At 48.7% G+C, this 23295-nt stretch overlaps 1 protein-coding gene across 5 annotated transcripts; it reads left to right on the top strand.

Annotated features, from left to right (window-relative positions):
• Positions 1 to 290: 290 nt before the first annotated feature.
• Positions 291 to 15661, top strand: eml4 (EMAP like 4). 5 transcript variants are annotated; one of them, XM_086092830.1, is made up of 24 exons: positions 291 to 645; positions 2558 to 2728; positions 3268 to 3373; positions 3543 to 3710; positions 4146 to 4283; positions 5146 to 5171; positions 5318 to 5353; positions 5736 to 5859; positions 6415 to 6564; positions 6652 to 6721; positions 7603 to 7713; positions 7780 to 7875; positions 7946 to 8080; positions 8210 to 8342; positions 9504 to 9652; positions 9727 to 9852; positions 10558 to 10689; positions 10750 to 10817; positions 10885 to 10973; positions 11991 to 12088; positions 12277 to 12364; positions 12440 to 12538; positions 13878 to 14008; positions 14083 to 15661. In XM_086092830.1, exons 1-24 carry the CDS (start codon positions 618 to 620, stop codon positions 14428 to 14430), a joined length of 2820 nt encoding a protein of 939 aa, XP_085948956.1. In that variant the 5' UTR covers positions 291 to 617; the 3' UTR covers positions 14431 to 15661. The 5 variants fall into 5 exon arrangements, with proteins under 5 accessions (XP_085948956.1, XP_085948954.1, XP_085948957.1 ...); XM_086092828.1 differs by having other exon boundaries at positions 5315 to 5353; positions 14083 to 15656; XM_086092831.1 differs by lacking the exon at positions 5318 to 5353 and having other exon boundaries at positions 14083 to 15656.
• Positions 15662 to 23295: the final 7634 nt, after the last annotated feature.

Below are 23295 nucleotides of genomic sequence, written 5' to 3'. Positions count from 1 at the left end.
CAATAAAGGGATTATTTGGAAACCAAAAACGTAACGATTAGTGAAGGCATTTTTCAATTTTAGCAAGAAACATGAAGTCGACGCACATGACTGACTTCGATGGCCCCGAACACGGACGTGTGCATATACTGAAGTGACGTCCGTGGACGGTGACCCCGAAAAGGACACGCGATTTGACGAATCCAAATGGGCACTGCCATATGAACCGGGCCAACAGGGGGCGCCGCCGCCAGGCAAGCGCCGTCCGTTGCGAGCCCGGAAACCCCTCCCCCTCCTTCCCCAGAGTGCGCGGGCGGAGTCGGAAGCGTGCGCGGGCGAGTGAGCGTCGCATGGTCCGTCCGTTCTGAGGTTCCGTCGCGTCTGCTTGGACGCTTGCTTTCGTTCTTCCTTCCTTTCTCCGCGGCCGTAGCCCGCCGTACTACGGGAGCGTCTCGTCGCGGAGAACGCATCGAGCCACGGCTCGGACGCCCGGGAGACGCCAACGGAAAGGGAAAAGCGGAAGGCATCGGCGGCGGCATCGGCGGCGGCGCGCTTGCTCGCTCGCTCGCTTTCCACAGTCGGAACGCAGGAACTAAGGTCCGCCAATCCGCCGGGCCGGGCTAGTCAGCTGACTGGAAATGGACGCGTTCGGCGGCGGCAGTTTGGGTGAGTCTGCGGGTCAAAGGTCGCTGCCGCCTCTGGCAATCGGCGACAGTGAGCGCGTGCGTCTTTCCACGTGTCACCAAGACTGCACAGTCTGTCCGCCTGGGCTGTTGCACGAGTGCAAAACCAGCGCGTCTTCTAGTTGTGCGCCACGAAAGCCATGCTCGGTGGTGACGTCACATTCACGTCAACAGAAACCACTTCCTCATTTTTGAATTGTCATCACTCGTACGCCGACGTCAGGCGTACGTTTGACGTCACGAGCGCATGATGTCGTACAGCGGAAGGCCTGTGGGTGGCGTCATGTTTAGCTCCCACAAAGTCGACGCCAAGTGTCTCAAGGTGCACATCTCTTAATGCTTGGTAGCAGCCTAGCAGGCTGATTGTACCTTCTGCCATCTAGTGGGAGGGCTTTGAATAGCAATGCTTGTCGCTAAACGTCGCTGGCTTAGATTGGCCAACTAAAAAGAGACTTTGGACTCTGTGGTCCTGCACATGATTTGCGTTTGGGAAGTTGTTAGTTGCTAACCACATTGTATACGACGGACACGAGAGTCCTGCATAGCGCCACCATGAGGCAAGTTGACGGCGGCTTCTTACTATAAAAATGAAATGCTCGAGATAATGTGGTTGCGCAAGAAGTCACAACCGCTTGGAACAGGTAACGCCGTTGGCTTCAGTCAGAATGAGCCACATTCAAACCCGTCTTCACGCGTGCCAGCAAGTTCCGATGTTTTTGCCTGAGTTGGCCTCTCGAATAGGCCGCCGTGTCCAAACGTTTTCATCTGAGCGCCGCAAACAGGAAAACATCAAGATGCCAGCCCACATTGGACTTTTTGGGGGGTAACTTTACCTTATTAAACACTTTAAAATCAATCATGCAATGATATATTGTTTATGTAATTGAGTTATTTGGAACGTCTACTATGTCGAGGCTTTCTGTTTTTTGGGTTTATGCTTTTGTTGAACATATAAACATAAAGAGAACACATTACAAGTATAAAATATAAGTTGAAGTCAAAAAGAAAAACAAGAATAGGAAGAAAGAAAAGAGTTTCTATGTTGAAAAGGGGTCGGAGGAAGTTAAAAACATATCCAGTCCTACTGTTAAAGGTGATAAGGCAAATGGCTGAGGATTATAGTTATTGTTTTTTGTTTTTTAAGTTTTGGGGTGGCCTCGTATCGTACTAGAATAGATCCGGTCCTGCACTGAGCAGCAGCTGAATCGGCATCTCTTCATTCAGAACCAAAACGAGAGCACCGTGTGATGATGATGCGAAACAACGCAGAGGAAAATATTATTGTTTCTGAAATTGAATGATCTTGATTTTCCACAATCTTATAAAATTGTGTTACTATTTTAGATGTGAATTTATTTGCGTCCAGTTTGTATATGTAGTTGTGTAGCCGCACCCCTTTTTTTAAAAATAGCATTGCGGGCCAGGTCAAAAGTAATGTTTAGCATATGTTGTGGGCCGCTAAAAAGGAAAAAAAAGGAGAGCGGGCTGTAGTTTAGGACACCCCTGTTTGTTGTCGCTCACGGCCGTGTACAATTAGTGCACCATTAAGGGGTCCCGCTCGCCATTTTGTTGGCTTGTCCCAATGGCGAAAAGGGCCCACAATGCACTTTGAAAAGCAGTGACATCCGTGGTCCGTACAAGAAGACGCGACGGCTGCTGCGAACCAATGAGAAGTCACGGGGCGGCCATCTTGGGACGGGGTTGCACGCTTGCGCAAGCTCGTCATCTCGCTTGTTCAATTGGACGTTTTGCCCTCACCAAGCAGGTTGAAGGTCACGCGTTTAGGATGGATTCATCTTGGTTTTGTTTTTGATAAGCTGGCATCCAAGCATGGGGTGTGTGGACTTTTGCTATGCCCGCCCCGGAGCTGAGGCCGTGTTTGTCCTACGTTGCAGACGACAGCATGTCGGGCGCCAGCGTGTCGGACGTGAACGAGCGTCTTTGCGCGCTGGAGCTTCGCGTGCAGCAGCAAGAAGACGAAGTGACGGTGATGAAAGCGGCGCTGGCCGATGTGCTTCGCCGCTTGGCCGCTTCCGAAGACACCAAGAAGCAGCACGCAGGAAAAGGTACGGTGGCCGAATGTTTGGATGTGAGCAGAGTGCAGACAAGTGCTGACATTCTCTACTTGAGTAAAAGTGCCAAAAACAAGTCAAATCTCTATGTTGCGCAATCACAGTTGATTCGAAATAAGAGCGTGTTTGCCCGCAACGCCCTCATTTGCATAAGCGGGCATCCGTTGGACAGATCTCGGCTAATATGCAGTGGCAACAATTTCAAACGAGTTGCCAGAGACATTGAACAAACTCGTCTGTCTTCATGTTTTGGCCCAAATCTTTCGGAACTTTTCAACGCCGCCACCTGCTGGTGACTTTTGCTCACCACATGCCTTTCCATTGCGGGAATGAGTTGAAAGGCATCCTTGACCAACGTGTTGGCCGGCGGCGGTCACATATTCACAATGTGTGCCGAGCAAAAGTCGGCGACGGCACGGCAGGAGCGAGCACATCTCGGAAACGCCCAACAAGTCGTCGTCATCATAATAATAATAATAATGACAACGATGAGCAAGTGGCTGACATGGTGCAATTTGTGTTGTGTCCTGCAGGCGGCGCCTTGTCCAACTCGCGCATCACCAACGGAGGACCGTCGGGACGAAAGAGAGACTCCGCCTCTGTCAGCAGGAAAGAAACGCTGTCATCCGCCGCCAAGAGGTAACCGACACACCGATTGATGATTCGATTGGTTGTTGATCGATCTCCGGCATTGCCAAATGACTTTTGGCCATTTGCAAGCGTACTGAGCCGCGGGAGTCGCTTGAGGCGTGCGCGAGTCCGACCGATGGCGTTGACGCCGCAGCCGTGTGCGTGCGTGTGTCCCCAGCGGAGCGGCCGATCCCAGAAAGGAGGCGTCGGGCGTCCAGAGAAGTCCCATGGAGGAGATCCACGAACGGGACGAAGCTCCTCCCTCCCCCGCGCCCCCCCACCATCCCCAAAGTCCGTCGAGAAGCCAGCCGGGCGACACCAGTAAAAGTTACCCGGCCCCCAAAAGGTTTTCCTTTTTGGTCTGACCTCACTTCCTGCTCTGGCTGATCATGCCAGGCCTCCTTGACAAGACTTCCTTGCTTGGAGTCCTAACGTCTCTGTCCGTCCATCCGTCCTCTTCTTCCCTCCTGCGCCTCTATTTGGCCGTTGGTGCGTAACCCGGGCCCGCTTCCAGCTCACTGGCTGTATGTCCTCCGATCGCTCGCCCACTCACTCGCTCTCTCTCTTTCTTTCTGTTGGCCACGGCTGAGCCAGGTCCGCCTTATCTAGTGGCCAGGCAGGGATTCCTAACGCCGCCTTCTAACTTCCTGTCGTGTCGTGTCGCCTCACGCTGACGCTAACTGGCCAGCTCACTTCCTGTCTGCGCTCCCTCTCCTCTTCCTTGACACTCAACTGTGTGTGTGTGTGCGTGTGTGTGTGTGCGTGCGTGCGTGCGTGTCAGGGGTCAGAGGCGCTCTGCGGGCATGGAGCGTTCCCAGAGCAGCACCTGGGACACGTCTGATGACAACCGAAGCAAGTTGGTGAAAGCGGCGTCGACCCCCAAACTGCTCGCCAAAGTGGTGAAGAATGCTGACAGCAGGTACGCACACACGCACACACATGCACACGCATGTTCAAGAAGGCTCGAGGCCAACAACGCCTTGAAATCCATCAAAAGGTCTCCGGTCCCATTTCATTCCATTTTTGCCACTTTGCTGGAGAAAAAAAAAGAAGTTTCTTTTCTCTTGGCGTATTTCTTTGATTTCTTCTGCTAGCAAACAAACTTTTTTTGTTGTTGCTAACATTCAAATTGAGGATGCACTGAAAATTTCCTGCTGAAAATTGTCCAGAAGTGCATTTTGGTTTTGGGCCCAAAAGACGAAAGGGGATGTTGTGATGACGCCAGCGTCGGTGCTGCCCACCCTAACCCATACACGCTTGTGCAAGCCATTGAAGTCACAGGGCGGCCATCTTGCTCCTCCCATCTTGCGAGCAGACGACTGTATAAACTTTGAAATCACGGAAGTGCCTGCGTGCGAGCGAGGCAAGAGATTTCTCCCGCTACTGCAGGAAGGCCTTCCACGCTCTCGTCTGTTGAAAATATGCAGCCGACACATCAAAATGGCCGCCACATTTCAAATCTTGTCAAGAGCGCTAGAGTGGCTTGTGTGCTTCATTTTCCTTGTTCGAGCTCTTTGAAGTGCTCGCTCCCTGTTTTTTTTTAATTGCACAAAGATGGCCCCCACTTGTCCCGTTGCGACTCCCCGCCCGGCCAGCAGGGAAAAGTGCTGCCTGCCTCCGAAGCGGTACGCCCGCACCACAAACAAGCAGCAGCAGAATGAAGAGGGAGAAAAGAAGCCTTTGATTGAATGACATCATCGCTGTTTAAGAGCCAAAAAGAAAATTGCAGCAAGATGGCCGCCTCTTGTCACACACACTCTCTTTGTTTGTTTGTCTTTTAGGCACAAAGATGTGGCGGTGAGTCAAGGTAATCACCGGATGTTGTCGTAAGACAAATTGGTCCTTCCTCCTCATCGTCATCGTCATCTTCATCATTGTCATGTGACATTTTCCTTGTGCGAGGCGGCCGCTTGTTGTTGTTTGTTAAGTGACCATGTTGTTGTCTCAAAGCAGCCAAAATGTCCACCCGGGAGAAAAACAGCCAAGCGGGTAAGTGCTCAGCATGAACATGGCCACGTGGCTAGCTAGCTAGTAGGCTAACTAAGCAAGCAGCTAACCCTTTAGCATGCTAACGGTTTGTGAGTGTTCTCTTCTCTGGCTGCGTGTGTGTGTGTCCAGCGGCCGTTGCGTGCGCCGCCGCCTGACGCCCGTTTGCGCCAGCCGGCCGGTGGGCGGGGCCGCTTCAGCAGGTGTACGTGTCGCTGCCTCGTCCTCACTTTGCTTTGCTTGCCCTCGCTCGGCTCGTCCGCCGCATTCTCCTGCAAGACGCTCATTCAAATCCACCTTTCCACAAACCTGCGCTCAACTTGGGTGTGTGTGTGTGTGTGTGTGTGTGTGTGTGTGTGTGTGTGTGTGTGTGTTGGCGCCGCAGAGGGAAACCACATCAAGATGTTCATGCGTGGACGTCCCATCACCATGTTCCTGCCCTCCGATGTGGGAAACTACGACGACGTGCGCACAGAACTTCCCGCCGAGAAGCTCAAGCTGGAATGGGCGTATCCTTTCCGTTCCGTTCCGTTCCGTTCCTTTTGTCCTCGCCGCGTTTTGGCCTCCACAAGAATTAGCCGTTAGCTTAATTGCGGCACTATTTGTGAGTTGACAAACTGCGGAGAATGCATCTTGTGCCACTCTCGCTAATACGTTTGCAACCGACCTTATTTAGGTTGGACCAATCAGGCGTTGGTTAGGGCGGGACGAAACCAAGAAGCATCGATGGCGGGGGAAACAAACAAACCTAATTCATTGTCTTCTTACTCGCCGTTTCCGTGTGAATGCTGAACAGCAAGAGGCACTTTTTTAAATCTAAATAGAAATAAGAAAGTTGCGAGGGATTGCGGCGCGAGCGAGCAAGCGAAGGCTCATCTGAGGCAAGACGGTCTCGGATTGGCTGATGAAGGGACGTCCCGGGGTGCCGCCTAAACGTGTTGTGACCTGTCGTGACTTGGAGCGAATTGCTCGTCGGCGCGCCAGATGCGACGCCGTCCCGGTGAGGCGTGACGCGGCCGGCGGGCATTTTGACGCCGTTGTTTTCTTGACGGCCGAACTTTCAGCTACGGTTACAGAGGACGAGACTGCCGGGCCAACGTGTGCCTGCTGCCCACCGGCGAGATGGTCTACTTCATCGCCTGCGTGGTGGTCCTCTTCGACGAGCGCGAGCGAACGCAGAGGCACTACGTGGGACACACCGACTGCGTCAAGTGGTGAGGCGCGTCGCTCTCTCGCGCGGGCGGCGCTCCCGAACGACCGAGTCGTTACAACCGTCTCTCTCGCTCTCGCTCTCTCGCCAGCCTGGCCCTTCATCCCGACAAGATTCGCATCGCCACCGGCCAAATTGCCGGCGTGGACAAAGATGGACGGGTGAGTTAAGCCATCCAAACGTGTTCCGTCCACAAGGTCAAAAGATGATTTGCTTTGGCTTGACAGCTGACAAAAAGTCCAAGCGGCATTTTCACACTTGGTGACTGCTTTGCTGAGCCGGAAGTCGATTTGTGGCGCGCACGTACGCTGTGATTGATGCGCATTTGCTTCAGTTTGACTCTTGTTTGACGGTTACCCAATTTGGATTCCATTTGCTGGGGAAATGTGGATACATACGCTGCCATCTAGTGGCATGACGCTGTAATGCAGTCGGCATTGGAGTCGGCTTTTCCTTTTTTCTTTTTAGCACTGGCAGGCCGCATGAAATGACATGCAGGGTCTCATTTGGCCCACGGGCCTCGACTTTGACACCGGATGCAGCTTACAAAGACAGCAATTGTTTGATATGATTTGGCCCTTGAAGAATGTAAGAAACAAACTTTGTGGGTGTTGTTTGCAGTAGATTTATGAACGTTTGTTGTTTTGCGTCTGCTTTTGATGCTTGAATCAAGTTGTTGTAAATGTTGCCGTGTTACCGGTCACGCTCGCCACAGGCGAGACGGCACGTCAGATGATGCCGATTGTGGCGGACAAAGTTGAAAGCGTTTGCGCCTCGATAGGAAATGAAGAGCAAAAGTGACGATTGTTTTGAAATGAGGCAACGGGTCGGTCGGACATGTTTGATTGGGCGTCTTCTGGTGTGGCCGAAAGCGGGCGTGTCCCCGCCGCGGTGCGAAAATCATCCCGTCCTCTCGTCTCACTCGCTGACTGCGTGCGCGCCGCCGCTTCCTCCGCATCAGGCTGATGCCGGTCGCGATGACCATTCATCAGTTTTGCGTGCTTGGCAATGTGTGAGCGTGTGAATGTTTTTGTGCGCGCAGGCTGTGGCGCCGCACGTTCGCGTTTGGGACAGCGTCAGCCTGGGCACGCTGCAGATCATTGGCGTGGGAACGTTTGAGCGAGGCGTCGGATGCTTGGCCTTCTCCAAAGCCGTGAGTGGTCGCCACATGTCGGGACGTCCGCCCCTGGACTGACTTGGAGCGCGTTTGTCGCTTCAGGACTCGGGTCAGCATCTGAGCGTGATCGACGACTGCAACGACCACATGTTGACCGTTTGGGACTGGCAGAAGAAGTCCAAGATGGCCGAGATCAAGGTGCGTGCAACCGCCGTGCGCCGTGCGCCCGTCCTCGTTTGCGCCGCTTGTCACCTTGGCGCTTTTGCAGACCACCACGGACGTGGTCCTGGTGGTGGACTTCCACCCCACGGAGCCCAACACCGTCATCACCTGCGGCAAGTCTCACATCTTCTTCTGGGCCTGGTTCGGCACCTCGCTGGCTCGGAAACAGGGCATCTTCGGGGTAGCTTTTTTTATTGATTGATTCGCCTTTTCCAATAATTGCGGCCACGCACAATTCCAAAGCGGCGCCGAAGACATCTCGGCGCTTGAACGATGGCAAAAGTTTTGCTGAATTTGTGGCGTTTGTCAGAAATACGAGAAGCCGAAGTTCATCCAGTGTTTGGCCTTCCTGGCCAACGGCGACCTTCTGACCGGAGACTCGGGAGGCGTCCTGCTGGTGTGGACCCGGAGCGCCGCCGACACTTCAGGCAAAGGGCCGCGAGGTGAGGACGAAATTCGGGGGCCGCCAAAAGGCCGCCGGGTCCAAATCAAAGGTTCACGTTTGAGTCTAAAACAAGTTTAGGTTTGTTTGTTTTTTGGTCACTTGATTTCTGGTGAGATGAAGGTTTTTTTTCTTTTTTCTGGCCACTTATTTGTATTTGTATCAGCTTAGACAGAAAGAATGGAAAGGAAAAAAAGTTGTTTTCTTTAGCGCAAGCAAGTGAAGTAAGTTCGCTTGCGTTTTGATTTTGCAAGCTGACTCTAAAATGATTTGAAAGCAACAAGGTTCTAATCATTGCGCAATTTGGTTTGGAAACATTTGTTTGATTTGACGTTACGCCGGCGGTCGTGCGCCAGTGCCGACGTTTCCGGCATCGCTCGGCGACGCTTAGACAAGAGCCGGCTCGCTGGCTGGCGTTTGGATTGCGGCGATGGAGCAGCTCCAAATGTGCGTTCCGTCTCGAGCACGCCACTTCGGATTGTGATTCTGAAATCAAGAAGAAGCCGTCAGATGAGCAAGCGCACGTTCAGTCAACTTGACATTTGAAGTGTGAAATGTCTTCCAAATGGATCCGTTGACACTCTTGCCGGCATCCTGGCAATCGAATGCTCGCACCTCTGCAGTGGCTGCGCAAATCTTTAAGCGATTTTGCAAGTCCAGACGGGAGAATCCATCAATCTGCCTGCCAAAGAAATGCACCCAAGCCGCAATTTGACCCCAAATGCGCTTGAATTCAAATTTGCATTTGACTCTTTTTATTTTAATTAAAAAAAAATGCTCCTATGTGGTTGAAGAGAGCAATTGAATTTGTTGTCAGCTCACCGAGACTCGGCGGTTGCCAATAATTGCGTCCGTAAAGGCGATGGATCGGGTTCCGTCTGCGACCGCTGGAAAACGCAAGGACTGCAAAGTGCACCTCACGTGCCAGATTTCATTTCTCGGCAGATGCCACAAAACCGTGGCTTCGCGGCAAAAAAATGGCATCAAATAATTGTGGATGTGTGCCTTAGATGGGCGTGGCATCACATTGCGGCCTACAGCGGCGTTTTGCCTTTTGTATGCGTCGGCGCCACTTTGACGTCAAGTGGCGACGGCTGCGGCTTTGTTGCGTCTGCGAAATGCTGCCGCGAAGCCGCCTGTAAACGTCTCATTTGCCGCGCAGCCTTTCAGATCAGCCGGCAGGTGAAAGGTCACGAGGGCAGCGTCTTCTGCCTGTGCCAGATGAGGAGCGGCGCCGTGCTGAGCGGAGGAGGAAAAGACCGCAAGGTCGTCCTGTGGGACCACCACGTCCGGGCCGAGCGCGACATCGAGGTGGGACCGATGCCGCGCACGCACGTGCACGTATTTGTCTTCTTGTCTTTGTGACGACGTGTTTGTGCGTGAAGGTTCCCGAGCAATACGGAAGCATCCGGGCCGTGTCTGAAGGGAAAGCAGACGAGTTTCTGGTGGGAACGTCGCGCAACTTTATTCTGCGAGGAACCTTCCACGATGGCTTCACGGTGGAAGTTCAGGTAAGGCCCCGCCCACGAGGTTCACGGCTTCCCATCGGCCAAATGTCCAGGACGTCTTATCGTCTCGTTCCCGGTGGAAAGACACGTAGTGACCAAAAATCACCAACAGGTGGCGACCTTGCAAAGATTTGGAGAGTTTGCTGACGGCATTCCAAAAACAATTTGGCCGGCAGCAGGAACCGGCGTGCGCTTGGCGTGCGCTTGGCCTGCGCTTGGCGTGCGCTCGCCGGCCTTCTTCTGCAGCCATGCCAATTTTCATTTCAGCTGTTTTAGGATACATTCATGAAAAAAGTCATGTGATCCATAAGGTCAATTTCAAGGTCAACTCCAACCAAAGGTCAAAGGTTGACCCAAATCTGCACTAATGATTGCAGATTTGAATTATTTTCCAACAAGGGTTGAGCCAGTGCCACGTTGCTGACACACGCGGTGGCCACACCCCTTTTGACCCAAATATTCCAATTGGGCCATCGCTCCCTCAAATTGAGCTGAAATGTGAGATTGAGTGACTGCAAGTTTGGTCCAAATGCAAATTTGCGGTGGACTTTGGCGCCGAGCGGCCGTCCGGCATCTCTTGCCGTCGTTGCCAGACGTCATCGTTTTCAGCCAAAGTGCACAAACGGAAGCGGGTTTCGGTCCGGTCAGTGGGGGAGGCGCCGGCTGTTCCAAATAGCTGAAAGTGTCGTCGTTGCGCTTCCCATCCAGGGTCACACGGACGAGCTGTGGGGCTTGGCGTCGCACCCGTCCAAGGCCTTGTTCCTGACGTGCGCGCAGGACCGCCTGGTGTGTCTGTGGAACGCCGAGCGGCACCAGCTGCAGTGGAGTCGCAGTGTGGAGGTGAGTGATGATGTCACTTCCTGTGCAGATGATTGATTGACAGCCGCGCGCCTCCGGCAGGAACACGGGCACTGCGCCGACTTTCATCCCGACGGCGGAGTGGTCGCCATCGGAACTCATTCGGGAAAGTTAGTCTCTCGTCATCGAGGTTGGCTGGTGTGGTGGGCGGGGCTAATGCGTGTGCGTGTGTGTCAGGTGGTTCGTGCTGGACGCCGAGACCACCGACCTGGTCGCCATCCACACGGACGGCAACGAGCAGCTGTCCGTCATGCGCTTCTCTGTAGGTGGGTGGAGTCAATTGGCATCCGGGGGCGGAGCCAGGCTTTGTGGCCCGTCAAGCCCAAATTTGATTTGAAAGATGGATGAGTGTCGCGTTTGGGGAATATGAAAGGAAGCCGCAAAATTGGGGGCGGCCATTTTGAACTTGCTGTTAGTGTTAATTTTGTCAACGAAAACTAAACAATAATAATTTTGTCAACACACATTTTTCACCGCACTTAATTAATAAATAATAAGTGGGACTTGCATTTTCATCGACTGATGAAGACAAGATATAAATGTAATTAATAAAAACTGAATTCAAATCTATGGACATTTTAGTTAATAAACAAAAACGAGACGGATATTAAATGATTTTGTAAAATTTTGTCACTGACATTGTCATGTGACATACAGTGACACACCCCCTTTCAAATCTGCCGAGCATTGGACAGACAGGAGGTGGATTGACAGGGAAAAAAGCAAATTATAGTTAGAATTTAACATTAATCCATCAGCTATAACGTTCCAACAATAATGCTAACTAATGCTGGCTAATTTACGAGCAATTGTTGATATACTGTAATTTTGTGTGAATTTGTTTTTCATCAAAAAGATGAGAGGAAATTTGATGTAAAATAGTTTTAGATCTAAAAACATTATCTGCCGGCAAAAAATTTTTTTTAAATAAAATAAATATATATATATATATATATATACACACACACACACAGGGGTAAAATGTTTGTCCTGACTAAAACTAGACACATAAAATGATGTTATCTTGGACTAAAATAAAGAGTAAAATGCTCGATTTATAGTCGACTAAAAATGGACGAAATGAAAACGGGATGAGGTTGACTAACCGAGATAAAAACTAACCAGTGTGACTGAAATTGGACTAAAAGTGAGACTTAATTTAAAAATGGCTGATAAAATGAACACTACTCGGTGTACACGGGGGATTGTGGCTGAAGGCAAAATGGCCGCCGCCTGAGATGGATGCTGACGGAAATGCGTGCAACATGTTGTGTGCGCTGCAGATGGCGCCCTGCTGGCGGTGGGATCTCACGACAACTTCATTTACGTGTACAACGTGGCCGAGCGAGGACGCAAGTACAGCCGATACGGAAAGTGCTCGGTAAGTGACACCTTTGCCGGCGCCGCCGGCGGGGGGGCGAGCAGCCGATGAGCGCACGCTTCCAAACGCGGCCGGCGAGCGGGCGGTCCTTCGCCATCCTGACTGCCCGCCGGATAAAAACGGATTTTGTGATCGAGGAGACCCAAATGTGGCTCGGGCAGATTGACGAGTCCAATCCGTCTTTGCAGGGCCACTCCAGTTACATCACGCATTTGGATTGGTCGCCGGACAACAAGTTCATCATGTCCAACTCGGGAGACTACGAGATCCTCTACTGTCAGTCAGCACGTGACGCGTGCCAACATGGCCGACATGCGCGTTGTTGACACGTTTCTTCTTCTACTCCATTAGGGGATGTTCCGAACGGATGCAAATACATTCGAAATCGATCCGAGTGCAAAGACATCGACTGGGCCACGTACACCTGCGTGCTGGGCTACCACGTCTTTGGTCAGTACGCTCGTCATCGGCGCACATGTCACGAGTGCACGAGTGCACGGCAACAAAACCATTTGGCACCTTGGACTCATCCAAGGAAGGCGACAAGACTCGGGCGAGCGGCCGCTAAATTCCTCCATCACAAAAGGGAGCAAGGCGACGACTCAATGTCCGAACTATTTATAAAAATAAAAACAAAACACTTTGGCACATAGCGCCGTCAAATGAAAAAGCGTTCCTGCCCTGCGCCAGTACTGCGTGTTGGGGCCACGTAAGATCCCGCACAAGGTCCAGCAGCTGCAAAATTCACATTGGCGCATAGCTTGAATTGAACAATTGAGTTTGAGTGAGAAGGTCAAAGGTCAGACATTTTCCTTCCAACATTTCCTTCAAGGGTTAACGACGGCTCGCTTTCCAAGTCATGAAATGAAATCATGTTTTTGTACCACTGATCTGAATATATGAAACGATAGCCGTACACGCCGTTGAAGTCACAGGGCGGCCATCTTGCTCCTCCCATCTCCTGAGCACACTACTGTATAAACTAAACGGTATACATACAGATTAGACAGCTCGTAGGCCGGGGGGCCGGGCGGCCGGGCGGGGGGTTTGTGGCAGGGCGGTCACTATTTTTTAACAAGTAAAAAAACAAACAAAAAAAAGTTAGTGAATAGTATGTGCTGCTTTGAAGACCCCTTTTTCTTTTATCGCTCAGTTCCTTTGAACCCAAAATTAGATTTGGCAGAGGCATCTTTTGTTGAATGACTGTTATATCTTTTTTTCATAAAAAAACAACACGTTTCCTGTAAGCATTATTAAGCATGTAGTTAAGGCAAGTTGTAAAATGTCTGGTGTCCTCGTTTTATGTTTGACAAATTTAAAACAGTACCCTGCCTACTGCCCGAAGCCAGCTGGGATAGGCTCCAGCAACCCCCGCGACCCTTGTGAGGACAAGCGGTACAGAAAATGGATGGATGGATGGAAATTTAAAACATCATAAATCATGCTGTTTCTACAAAGTACCGTTTCAAATGTTCTCCAATTTGCATAATGTAAATGTAAAGGATCGTATGCCGAGAAACGTTTCTTGGGAGGAGCAACATGGCGGCCGCACCCTTGGCCTATCGTCTATCCAGTCATATATTCAGATCAGTATTTTGTACTTACGGACGAGGTGGCAGTTTACAAAATGGCCGCAACACGCTCACAAGAATGTTTGCATGAAACTCGTGTAGGAAATTCGGTCAAGCTTGATTGGACAATTTTGCAGCCTCAATTTGTTTGACTTCCTGTTTGTGGGAGAGAACGTTCCGGAACATTCTGAAGCTTTTTGTGTGTGCGTGCGTGGCAGGCGTGTGGCCGGAGGGCTCGGACGGGACCGACATCAACGCCGTCATCCGCTCGCACAACAGAAAAGTGCTGGCGTTGGCCGACGACTTCTGCAAAGTTCATCTCTTTTCGTACCCGTGCGCCACGGCCAAGGTGAGCTTATCGGCCGACCCGCCGCAGACCCGTTGCCAACGCCTTGTGTGTGTGTGTGCGTGTGCGTGCGGCAGGCTCCCAGCCACAAGTACAGCGCTCACAGCAGTCACGTGACCAATGTCAGCTTTCTGTGCGACGACGCTTACCTCATCTCCACCGGCGGCAAGGACACCAGCATTCTGCAATGGCGCCTGCTGGACAAGAGCAACCCCGCGGCGCCGGGCCACGTGCTCCGATGCGCCGACGACGGGACGGCGCTGCCCTCGCCCCTGACCCCGCCTCCCGAGTTAGAGTTAACCCCGCCTCCTCCCGAGTCAGCACCGCCCACTTCCCAAAGTCCCCAAGACGGTTTGGAGCCCGGCGGCGATCCGGCCGCACTGGGAGACGGCGAGGGCCCGCCGCACGTCACGCCCCCCCCGTAGGCCGGCGGGATGCGGAGGTCGGCGAACGTTGGCCGTTCCTTCGTCAGTTGAAACTTTTGGAAAACGTTGTCAAGCTTCACCGCCAATCGGATGCGGCCGTCGCGCGGGCCCGTGTCGCATTTTTGAGGTTTGGGGTTCAAAGGTCGCAAGTTTGTGTGTAGTTAGCATGTTGTCCTTGTTGTGCTCAAGTGACTTTTCCCTCCCACATTCCAAAAAACTTTGAGAAAGGTGTCAGGACCGGCACAGGTGAGGATTTGTCGCAACTTTTTGCCGCGTCTGCAGCAGAACGCTGACGCCAAAGTGGAAATGCGCCTTTGGGTGGGCGGGGCCAACGTTTGGAAAGACGACAGGAAATGGCCGGAGAACGTGATTGAGTGGCAGGCGCTTCCTGGTTGCCGGATCCGCGCCGTCTTCACCTTGACGTCCGTCACGCTGGGCCGAGGCAAACGCGCGGTTCCTTTTCATGTTTCCGAAGCCGACGTTCACGTTTCATCTCGGAACGCAATCCGATGCCACGTTGGCTGGAATTTGCCGTGGGCGCCACCCGGAGCGGGAAAGGCTCCTCCTCTTCCTCCCACCTGACCCATCGGGTGTGTGATACCGAATCAATCAGCTTGCCGTCCGACCGGCTCGTCGGCCCGCCCACTTGTTGCTCCTTTTTGACCCCCGTTGGAAGGCGCCGCCCACCGAGGCTGATCTTGCCTTCCGTCGTCAACGTTTCTCTTTTACTTTAGGGACAGCGTGACTTTGCGCCGTTTTGGTATTGGGGTCACCATGAGCCATGTTTTGGTGACCCTGCCAGAACCCCAACCACCACTGGCGGGCCCTGTATAAGTCATGGGGTGGGAATAGCAAAGGTTTGGCGTTGGTGGTTGATTTTTGTGCATGTTGTGTGTGTTGTTTCTTTTTTGGAATGGAAAATGTACTTTTGATGTTTGTGGGGCTTCATATCTGGTTCAAGCCATTCCTTATGGAAGGATTTAACCTGACACACAAAAATGTGTGGTGAAAAGATTGATGATTGATCAAATGGATAAAACTCCAAATATTGATTAATAAATACTAAAAAAAAAAATGTTGATTACATTGTATTTATTGGAAAGATTGTCGTGTTGTCAGTGAGCTTCCATCCTGGTATTTAGGTTTATGAACAGGATTCCTCCTTCCGCTTCTGCGACAGGAGGGAAATGCGCTGTCCACCCCCCCAGCGCTCTCGACCGCCCCCCCCCCTTTTTTATTTATTTGGTGAAATAAATGTTGACCAGTATTCCATGCATCCCTGCCGTGGTTCTCCTGCCTCCCTGCATTTGGGTCTTCCACCTCATCGTGACACTTCTAGAAATATCTGGGTCAACAAAAATGTTGCTTGTTTTTTTATTCAGCACTTTTCTTTTTTCCATATTCTTGATGAAATCTTTTGTTTCTGGATACCATGGTGTTATTAACGGCGTGTAGTAATGTGTGTCCTGTAACTGTCCTTTATGTCCTGTACCTCATCCACATGCTGCTCTTCTCCGCTGGTTTCAATATTATGCTCGATTCTTCTTGTAACTCCTTCAAGGCCTTTGAATTCCTCCTGTGTAATATATATATATATTTTTTAAGTCTTTAACTGATTTGCTATCCACGTCAACTAAATCTCTCGTTTGATCCGGAAGTAAGTGCGCGTCCGGCGTCCAATTAGAATTGGGGAGGAAGGGTCTACCTGTCGGTGGATCCGAGGGGCCAAAATAAATGTTACATTTTAGCCGTTGGCGATTGGACTGCAAGTCTGCTTTGATCGGATCTCGAAGAGGATTCTGTCCATTGTTTTGTTTTGGTTAAGTCCCTTACTAAGAATTCCTTCTTGATTCGGAGTCGGTCTAAAATGAGTCGAAAGGTTTATGATGCCATTTCCCATTTGGGGGAGTCTTTGGTTCCAGAAGGTTGGTTTGGTGTCAATCTAAAAAAGACGCCCACCAATTCCACATTTGGATGTTTCTTTTCAAATAAACCTTTTATGTGAACTGACTGTGATTACACTATGTACATAATCAATTCTATATATATTGTATATGTAAATATATGGTTTTATGAATGTCTTATTTATGTATGTATATTTTTTATCAATTGAAATGAAATGTAAATATATATTAAATATGTAGCTCAGAGTGGAGTTATGGAATGTATCGTTGTCATGAATTTGGGAGTCCATAAGAAAGCAAAGAAAGAAGGAGAGCAACGAAGCCAAAAGACACCAAGGAAGGAAAGAAGGAAAGTCAAGCGAGACGTCAAGTGCAAGATACCAAGTTGAAGGGAAAAGAACCATGGTTTGAGATGTCCTCATGTCACCTCTTATATGAGGATATGTTGTTGTCCTTGTCATGTTTTGGCTTGTGTTGTCCTTGTGTGTCTCCCTTGGTCTTGTTTAAGTGTCATCCAATCAGTGCCCTCAGCCACCTGTCTCGCCCCAGGTGTGTCTTGTTGTGTCGTTAGTGTCTGTGTATTTAGTCTGCCGTCTCCCCTCCGTCTGTGTCGGTTGGTTGTCTTTCCTCGTGTCACGCTGCCCGTTTTTGCCTCGTCTCTTTTCCCCACGTTTTGGTTGACCTGGTCGTCATTTGGAAGCTCGCTTTTGTTTGATAGAAATGAATGAATCATCCGGATGAGACTCCGCCTGAAGAAGGACCAACGACCTCCGAAACGTCGCCAACACGCCTCTCATCAGGTATAGTGCACACTTTGTATATGTATATATTGGATATATTTTATATCAACTGTTATGTAAACAAATGTACATTATTTATGAACGCAGATGTCGGATTAGGGTTGAGATTCGGGTAAACTCGTTTATACTACAGATGTTAGGGTTAGGGTTAGGTTTTATTGTAGATGTTATGTATAATTGAATTGTAATTTTTTATTTATTCAATAGGAGTGGCCTTTGTTATATATGTAATCACGACTTATTAATATAAAACAATAAAACAAAAAATCAAAAAATGGTTGTAATTCCTAATGAGTATAATTAAATGCAAGTGTGCCTTGACAAGGTTTGGGCTGTAAAGAGCCTTCTTCAGGTCGAGCACACGACAATTGTTCAATGAATTGTCTGAGATGTTGCCTCTTGGAAAAGCAAATCCAAACTGAACTTCCTCGAACAGGAACCGAATCCTCACCCTTTATATACTGCAAATAAGTCGTCCTAACTGTGCGCCTTTTTCGTTCAAATTATGAGGGAAAGCGTCCTATTTATTGTCTATGTAATACTTGCATGTAAACCAATATGAAATGTTATTTAAATACCAATGTCACTATTGTATCTCAACAATTGTTTTATTAATGTATTTATGCTTTTTATGGTTTTGTTAATTATTTAGGGGTTAGGGTTGGCATAGCCAGTGTTTAGGGTTAGGTTTGGGGTTTAGGGTTAAGGTTAGGGTTTCAAACTAGGGCTAGTGTTTCAAATTAGGGCTACAAAATAGGGTTAGGGTTTCATATTAGGGTTTCAAACTAAGGCTAGAGTTCAAAATTAGGGTTTCAAACAAGGGCTAGGGTCTCAAATTAGGGTTTCAAACTAAGGCTAGAGTTCAAAATTAGGGTTTCAAACTAGGGCTAGGGTTTCAAATTAGGGTTTCAAACTAGGGCTAGGGTTTCAAATTAGGGTTTGTAACTAGGGCTAGGGTTTCAAATTAGGGTTTCAAACTAGGGCTAGGGTTTCATATTAGGGTTTCAAACTAGGGCTAGGGTTTCATATTAGGGTTTCAAACTAGGGCTAGGGTTTCATATTAGGGTTTCAAACTAGGGCTAGGGTTTCATATTAGGGTTTCAAACTAGGGCTAGAGTTCCAAATTAGGGTTTTAAACTAGGGCTAGGGTTTCAAACTAGGGCTAGTGTTACAAATTAGGGTTTCAAAATAGGATTAGGGTTTCAGATTAGGGTTTAAACTAGGGCACGAGTTTAAAATTAGGGTTTCAAACTAGGTCTAGGGTTTTGAATTGGGGTTTTAAACTAGGGCTAGGGTTCCAAATTAGGGTTTCAAACTAGGGTTTAAGTTTAAAATTAGGGTTTCAAACTAGGGTTAGGGTTCCAAATTAGGGTTTCAAACTAGGGTTAGGGTTCCAAGTTAGGGTTTCAAACTAGGGCTAGGGTTTCAAATTAGGGTTTCAAACTAGGGCTAGGGTTTTAAATTAGGGTTTCAAACTAGGGCTAGGGTTTTAAATTAGGGTTTCAAACTAGGGCTAGGGTTTTAAATTAGGGTTTCAAACTAGGGCTAGGGTTTTAAATTAGGGTTTCAAACTAGGGCTAGGGTTTTAAATTAGGGTTTCAAACTAGGGCTAGGGTTTTAAATTTGGGTTTTAAACTAGGGTTAAGGTTCAAAATTAGGGTTTCAAACAAGGGCTAGGGTCTCAAATTAGGGTTTCAAACAAGGGCTAGGGTTTTGAATTAGGGTTTTAAACTAGGGCTAGGGTTACGAATTAGGGTTTCAAACTAGGGTTAGGGTTCCGAATTAGGGTTTCAAACTAGGGCTAGGGTCTCAAATTAGGGTTTCAAGCTAGGGTTTCATATTAGGGTTTTAAACTAGGGCGAGGGTTTCATATTAGGGTTTTAAACTAGGGCGAGGGTTTCATATTAGGGTTTTAAACTAGGGCGAGGGTTTCATATTAGGGTTTTAAACTAGGGCGAGGGTTTCATACTAGGGCGAGGGTTAAAAAATAGGGTTTTAAACTAAGTCTAGGGTTTTAAACTAGGGCTTGGGTTTCAAATTAGGGCTAGTGTTTCAAACAAGGGCTAGGGTCTCAAATTAGGGTTTCAAACAAGGGCTAGGGTTTCAAATTAGGGTTTCAAACAAGGGCTAGGGTTTCAAATTAGGGTTTCAAACAAGGGCTAGGGTTTCAAATTAGGGTTTCAAACAAGGGCTAGGGTTTCAAATTAGAGTTTCAAACTGGGGCTAGGGTTTTAAATTAGGGTTTTAAACGAGGGCTTGGGTTTCAAATTAGGGTTAGGGTTAAGGGTTGGGGTTAAGGGTCAAGGGTCAGGGGTCAGGGGTCAGGGGTTAAGGGTCAAGGGTCAGGGGTTAAGGGTCAGGGGTCAGGGGTATTAAATTAAGGCTAGGGTCTCAAATTAGGGTTTCAAACAAGGGCTAGGGTTTCAAATTAGGGTTTCAAACGAGGGCTAGGGTCTCAAATTAGGGTTTCAAACGAGGGCTAGGGTTTCAAATTAGGGTTTCAAACGAGGGCTCGGGTTTCAAATTAGGGTTTCAAACGAGGGCTAGGGTTTCAAATTAGGGTTTCAAACGAGGGCTAGGGTTTTAAATTAGGGTTTTAAACTGGGGCTTGGGTTTCAAATTAGGGCCAGGGTCTCAAATTAGGGTTTCAAACTAGGGCTAGGGTTTCATATTAGGGTTTCAAACTTGGGCTAGTGTTTTAAATTAGGTTTTCAAACTAGGGTTAGAGTTTCAAACTAGGGTTAGGGTTCCAAATTAGGGTTTAAAACTAGAACTAGGGTTTCAAACTCGGGCTAGTGTTTCACATTAGGGTTTCAAAATAGGATTAGGGTTTCAAACAAGGGCTCGTGTCTCAAATTAGGGGTTTAAACTAGGGCTAGGGTTCAAAGTTAGGGTTTTAAACTAGGGCTAAGATTTAAAATTAGGGTTTCAAACGAAGGCTAGGGTTTCAAATTAGGGTTAGGGTTGGGGTTGGGGTTAAGGGTCAGGGGTCAAGTGTCAGGGGTCAGGGATTTCAAATTAGGGCTAGGGTCTCAAATTAGGGTTTCAAACAAGGGCTAGGGTTTCAAATTAGGGCTAGGGTCTCAAATTAGGGTTTCAAACAAGGGCTAGGGTTTCAAATTAGGGTTTCAAACAAGGGCTAGGGTTTCAAATTAGGGTTTCAAACAAGGGCTAGGGTTTCAAATTAGGGTTTCAAACAAGGGCTAGGGTTTCAAATTAGGGTTTCAAACAAGGGCTAGGGTTTCAAATTAGGGTTAGGGTTAAGGGTTGGGGTTAAGGGTCAGGGGCCAAGGGTCAGGGGTTAAGGGTCAAGGGTCAGGGTTTAAGGGTCAGGGGTATTAAATTAAGGCTAGGGTCTCAAATTAGGGTTTCAAACAAGGGCTAGGGTTTCAAATTAGGGTTTCAAACGAGGGCTAGGGTTTCAAATTAGGGTTTCAAACGATGGCTAGGGTTTCAAATTAGGGTTTCAAATGAGGGCTAGGGTTTCAAATTTGGGTTTCAAGCTAGGGTTTCAAACTAGGGTTAAGGTTCAAAATTAGGGTTTTAAACTAGGGCTAGGATTTAAAATTAGGGTTTTCAAATAAGGGTTTCAAACTAGGGCTAGGGTTAAAAAAAATAGGGTTTCAAACAAGGGCTAGGGTTAAAAAAATATGGTTTCAAACAAGGGCTAGGGTTAGGGGTCAGGGGTCAAGGGTCAGGGGTCAAGGGGCAAGGGTCAGGGGTTAAGGGTCAGGGGTTTCAAATTAGGGCTAGGGTCTCAAATTAGGGTTTCAAACAAGGGCTAGGGTTTCAAATTAGGGCTAGGGTCTCAAATTAGGGTTTCAAACAAGGGCTAGGGTTTCAAATTAGGGTTTCAAACAAGGGCTAGGGTTTCAAACTGGGGCTAGGGTTTTAAATTAGGGTTTTAAACAAGGGCTAGGGTTTCAAATTAGGGTTTCAAACTGGGGCTAGGGTTTCAAATTAGGGTTTTAAACGAGGGCTAGGGTTTCAAATTAGGGTTTCAAACGAGGGCTAGGGTTTCAAACGAGGGCTAGGGTTAAGGGTTAAGGGTCAAGGGTTAGGGGTCAAGGGTTAGGGGTCAAGGGTTAGGGGTCAAGGGTCAAGGGTTAGGGTTAGGTTTTTGGAAAGGGGTTAACTCCTGGGTATCTCCCGCCTCATCATTTTGACTGGACTGTTGTCACACCGCAACTCTTATGCTTATGTCTTTCACCTCAGTTTAATAAAAAAAATCTTAACAAAAATGTGTCTCTTGTTAAACATGTAACCTCCATAACTAGGGTTGGGTTAGGGGTTAGGGGTCAAGGGTCAGGGATCAATGGTCAGGGGTCAAGGGTCAAGGGTCAGGGGTCAAGGGTCAGGGGTTTCAAATTAGGGCTAGGGTCTCAAATTAGGGTTTCAAACAAGGGCTAGGGTTTCAAATTAGGGTTTCAAACGAAGGCTAGGGTTTCAAATTAGGGTTAGGGTTGGGGTTGGGGTCAAGGGTCAGGGGTCAAGGGTCAGGGGTCAAGGGTTAGGGGTTAAGGGTTAGGGGTTAAGGGTCAAGGGTCAGGGGTTAGGGGTCAAGGGTCAGGGGTTAAGGGTCAGGGGTCAGGGGTTTCAAATTAGGGCTAGGGTCTCAAATTAGGGTTTCAAACAAGGGCTAGGATTTCAAATTAGGGCTAGGGTCTCAAATTAGTGTTTCAAACAAGGGCTAGGGTTTTAAATTAGGGTTTCAAACGGGCTAGGGTTTTAAATTAGGGTTTTAAACGAGGGCTAGGGTTTCAAATTAGGGTTTCAAACGAGGGCTAGGGTTTCAAATTAGGGTTAAGGGTTGGGGTTAACGGTCAAGGGTCAAGGGTCAGGGGTTAAGGGTCAGGGGTCAGGGGTATCAAATTAGGGTTAAGGGTTGGGGTTAACGGTCAAGGGTCAGGGGTTAAGGGTCAGGGGTCAGGGGTATCAAATAAGGGCTAGGGTCTCAAATTAGGGTTTCAAACAAGGGCTAGGGTTTCAAATTAGGGTTTCAAACAAGGGCTAGGGTTTCAAATTATGGCTAGGGTCTCAAATTAGGGTTTCAAACAAGGGCTAGGGTTTCAAATTAGGGTTTCAAACTGGGGCTAGGGTTTCAAATTAGGGTTTTAAACGAGGGCTAGGGTTTCAAATTAGGGTTTCAAACGAGGGCTAGGGTTTCAAATTAGGGTTAGGGTCAGGGGTCAGGGGTCAAGGGTTAAGGGTTAGGGGTCAAGGGTTAAGGGTTAGGGGTCAAGGGTTAGGGTTAGGTTTTTGGAAAGGGGTTAACTCCCGGGTATCTCCCGCCTCATCATTTTGACTGGACTGTTGTCACACCGCAACTCTTATGCTTATGTCTTTCACCTCAGTTTAATAAAAAAATCTTAACAAAAATGTGTCTCTTGTTAAACATGTAACCTCCATAACTAGGGTTGGGTTAGGGGTTAGGGGTTAAGGGTCAAGGGTTAGGGGTCAGGGGTCAAGGGTCAGGGGTCAAGGGTCAGGGGTTTCAAATTAGGGCTAGGGTTTCAAATTAGGGTTTCAAACAGGGGCTAAGGTTTAAAATTAGGGTTTCAAACGAAGGCTAGGGTTTCAAATTAGGGTAAGGGGTCAGGGGTTAAGGGTCAGGGGTCAGGGGTTTCAAATTAGGGCTAGGGTCTCAAATTAGGGTTTCAAACAAGGGCTAGGGTTTCAAATTAGGGTTTCAAACAGGGGCTAGGGTTTCAAATTAGGGTTTCAAACGAAGGCTAGGGTTTCAAATTAGGGTTAGGGTTGGGGTCAAGGGTCAGGGGTCAAGGGTCAGGGGTCAAGGGTCAGTGGTCAAGGGTTAGGGATCAAGGGTCAAGGGTCAAGGGTAAAGGGTCAAGGGTCAGGGGTCAGGGGTCAAGGGTCAGGGGTTTCAAATAAGGGCTAGGGTCTCAAATTAGGGTTTCAAACAAGGGCTAGGGTTTCAAATTAGGGTTTCAAACAGGGGCTAGGGTTTCAAATTAGGGTTTCAAACGAAGGCTAGGGTTTCAAATTAGGGTTAGGGTTTCAAACTAAGGTTTCAAATTAGGGTTTCAAACTAGGGTTAGGGTTTCAAACTAGGGTTAGGGTTTCAAACTAGGGTTAGGGTTTCAAACTAGGGTTTCAAACTAGGGTTAGGGTTTCAAATTAGGGTTAGGATCATACTTGCT

Source organism: Leptonotus elevatus, chromosome 13 (assembly GCF_054856555.1).
Source record: "Leptonotus elevatus isolate MCC_2025b chromosome 13, RoL_Lele_1.0, whole genome shotgun sequence".
Classification (NCBI taxonomy): Eukaryota; Metazoa; Chordata; class Actinopteri; order Syngnathiformes; family Syngnathidae; genus Leptonotus; species Leptonotus elevatus.
Note: the sequence above shows the minus strand (reverse complement) of the source record. Positions and strands in the feature narration are given on the sequence as shown.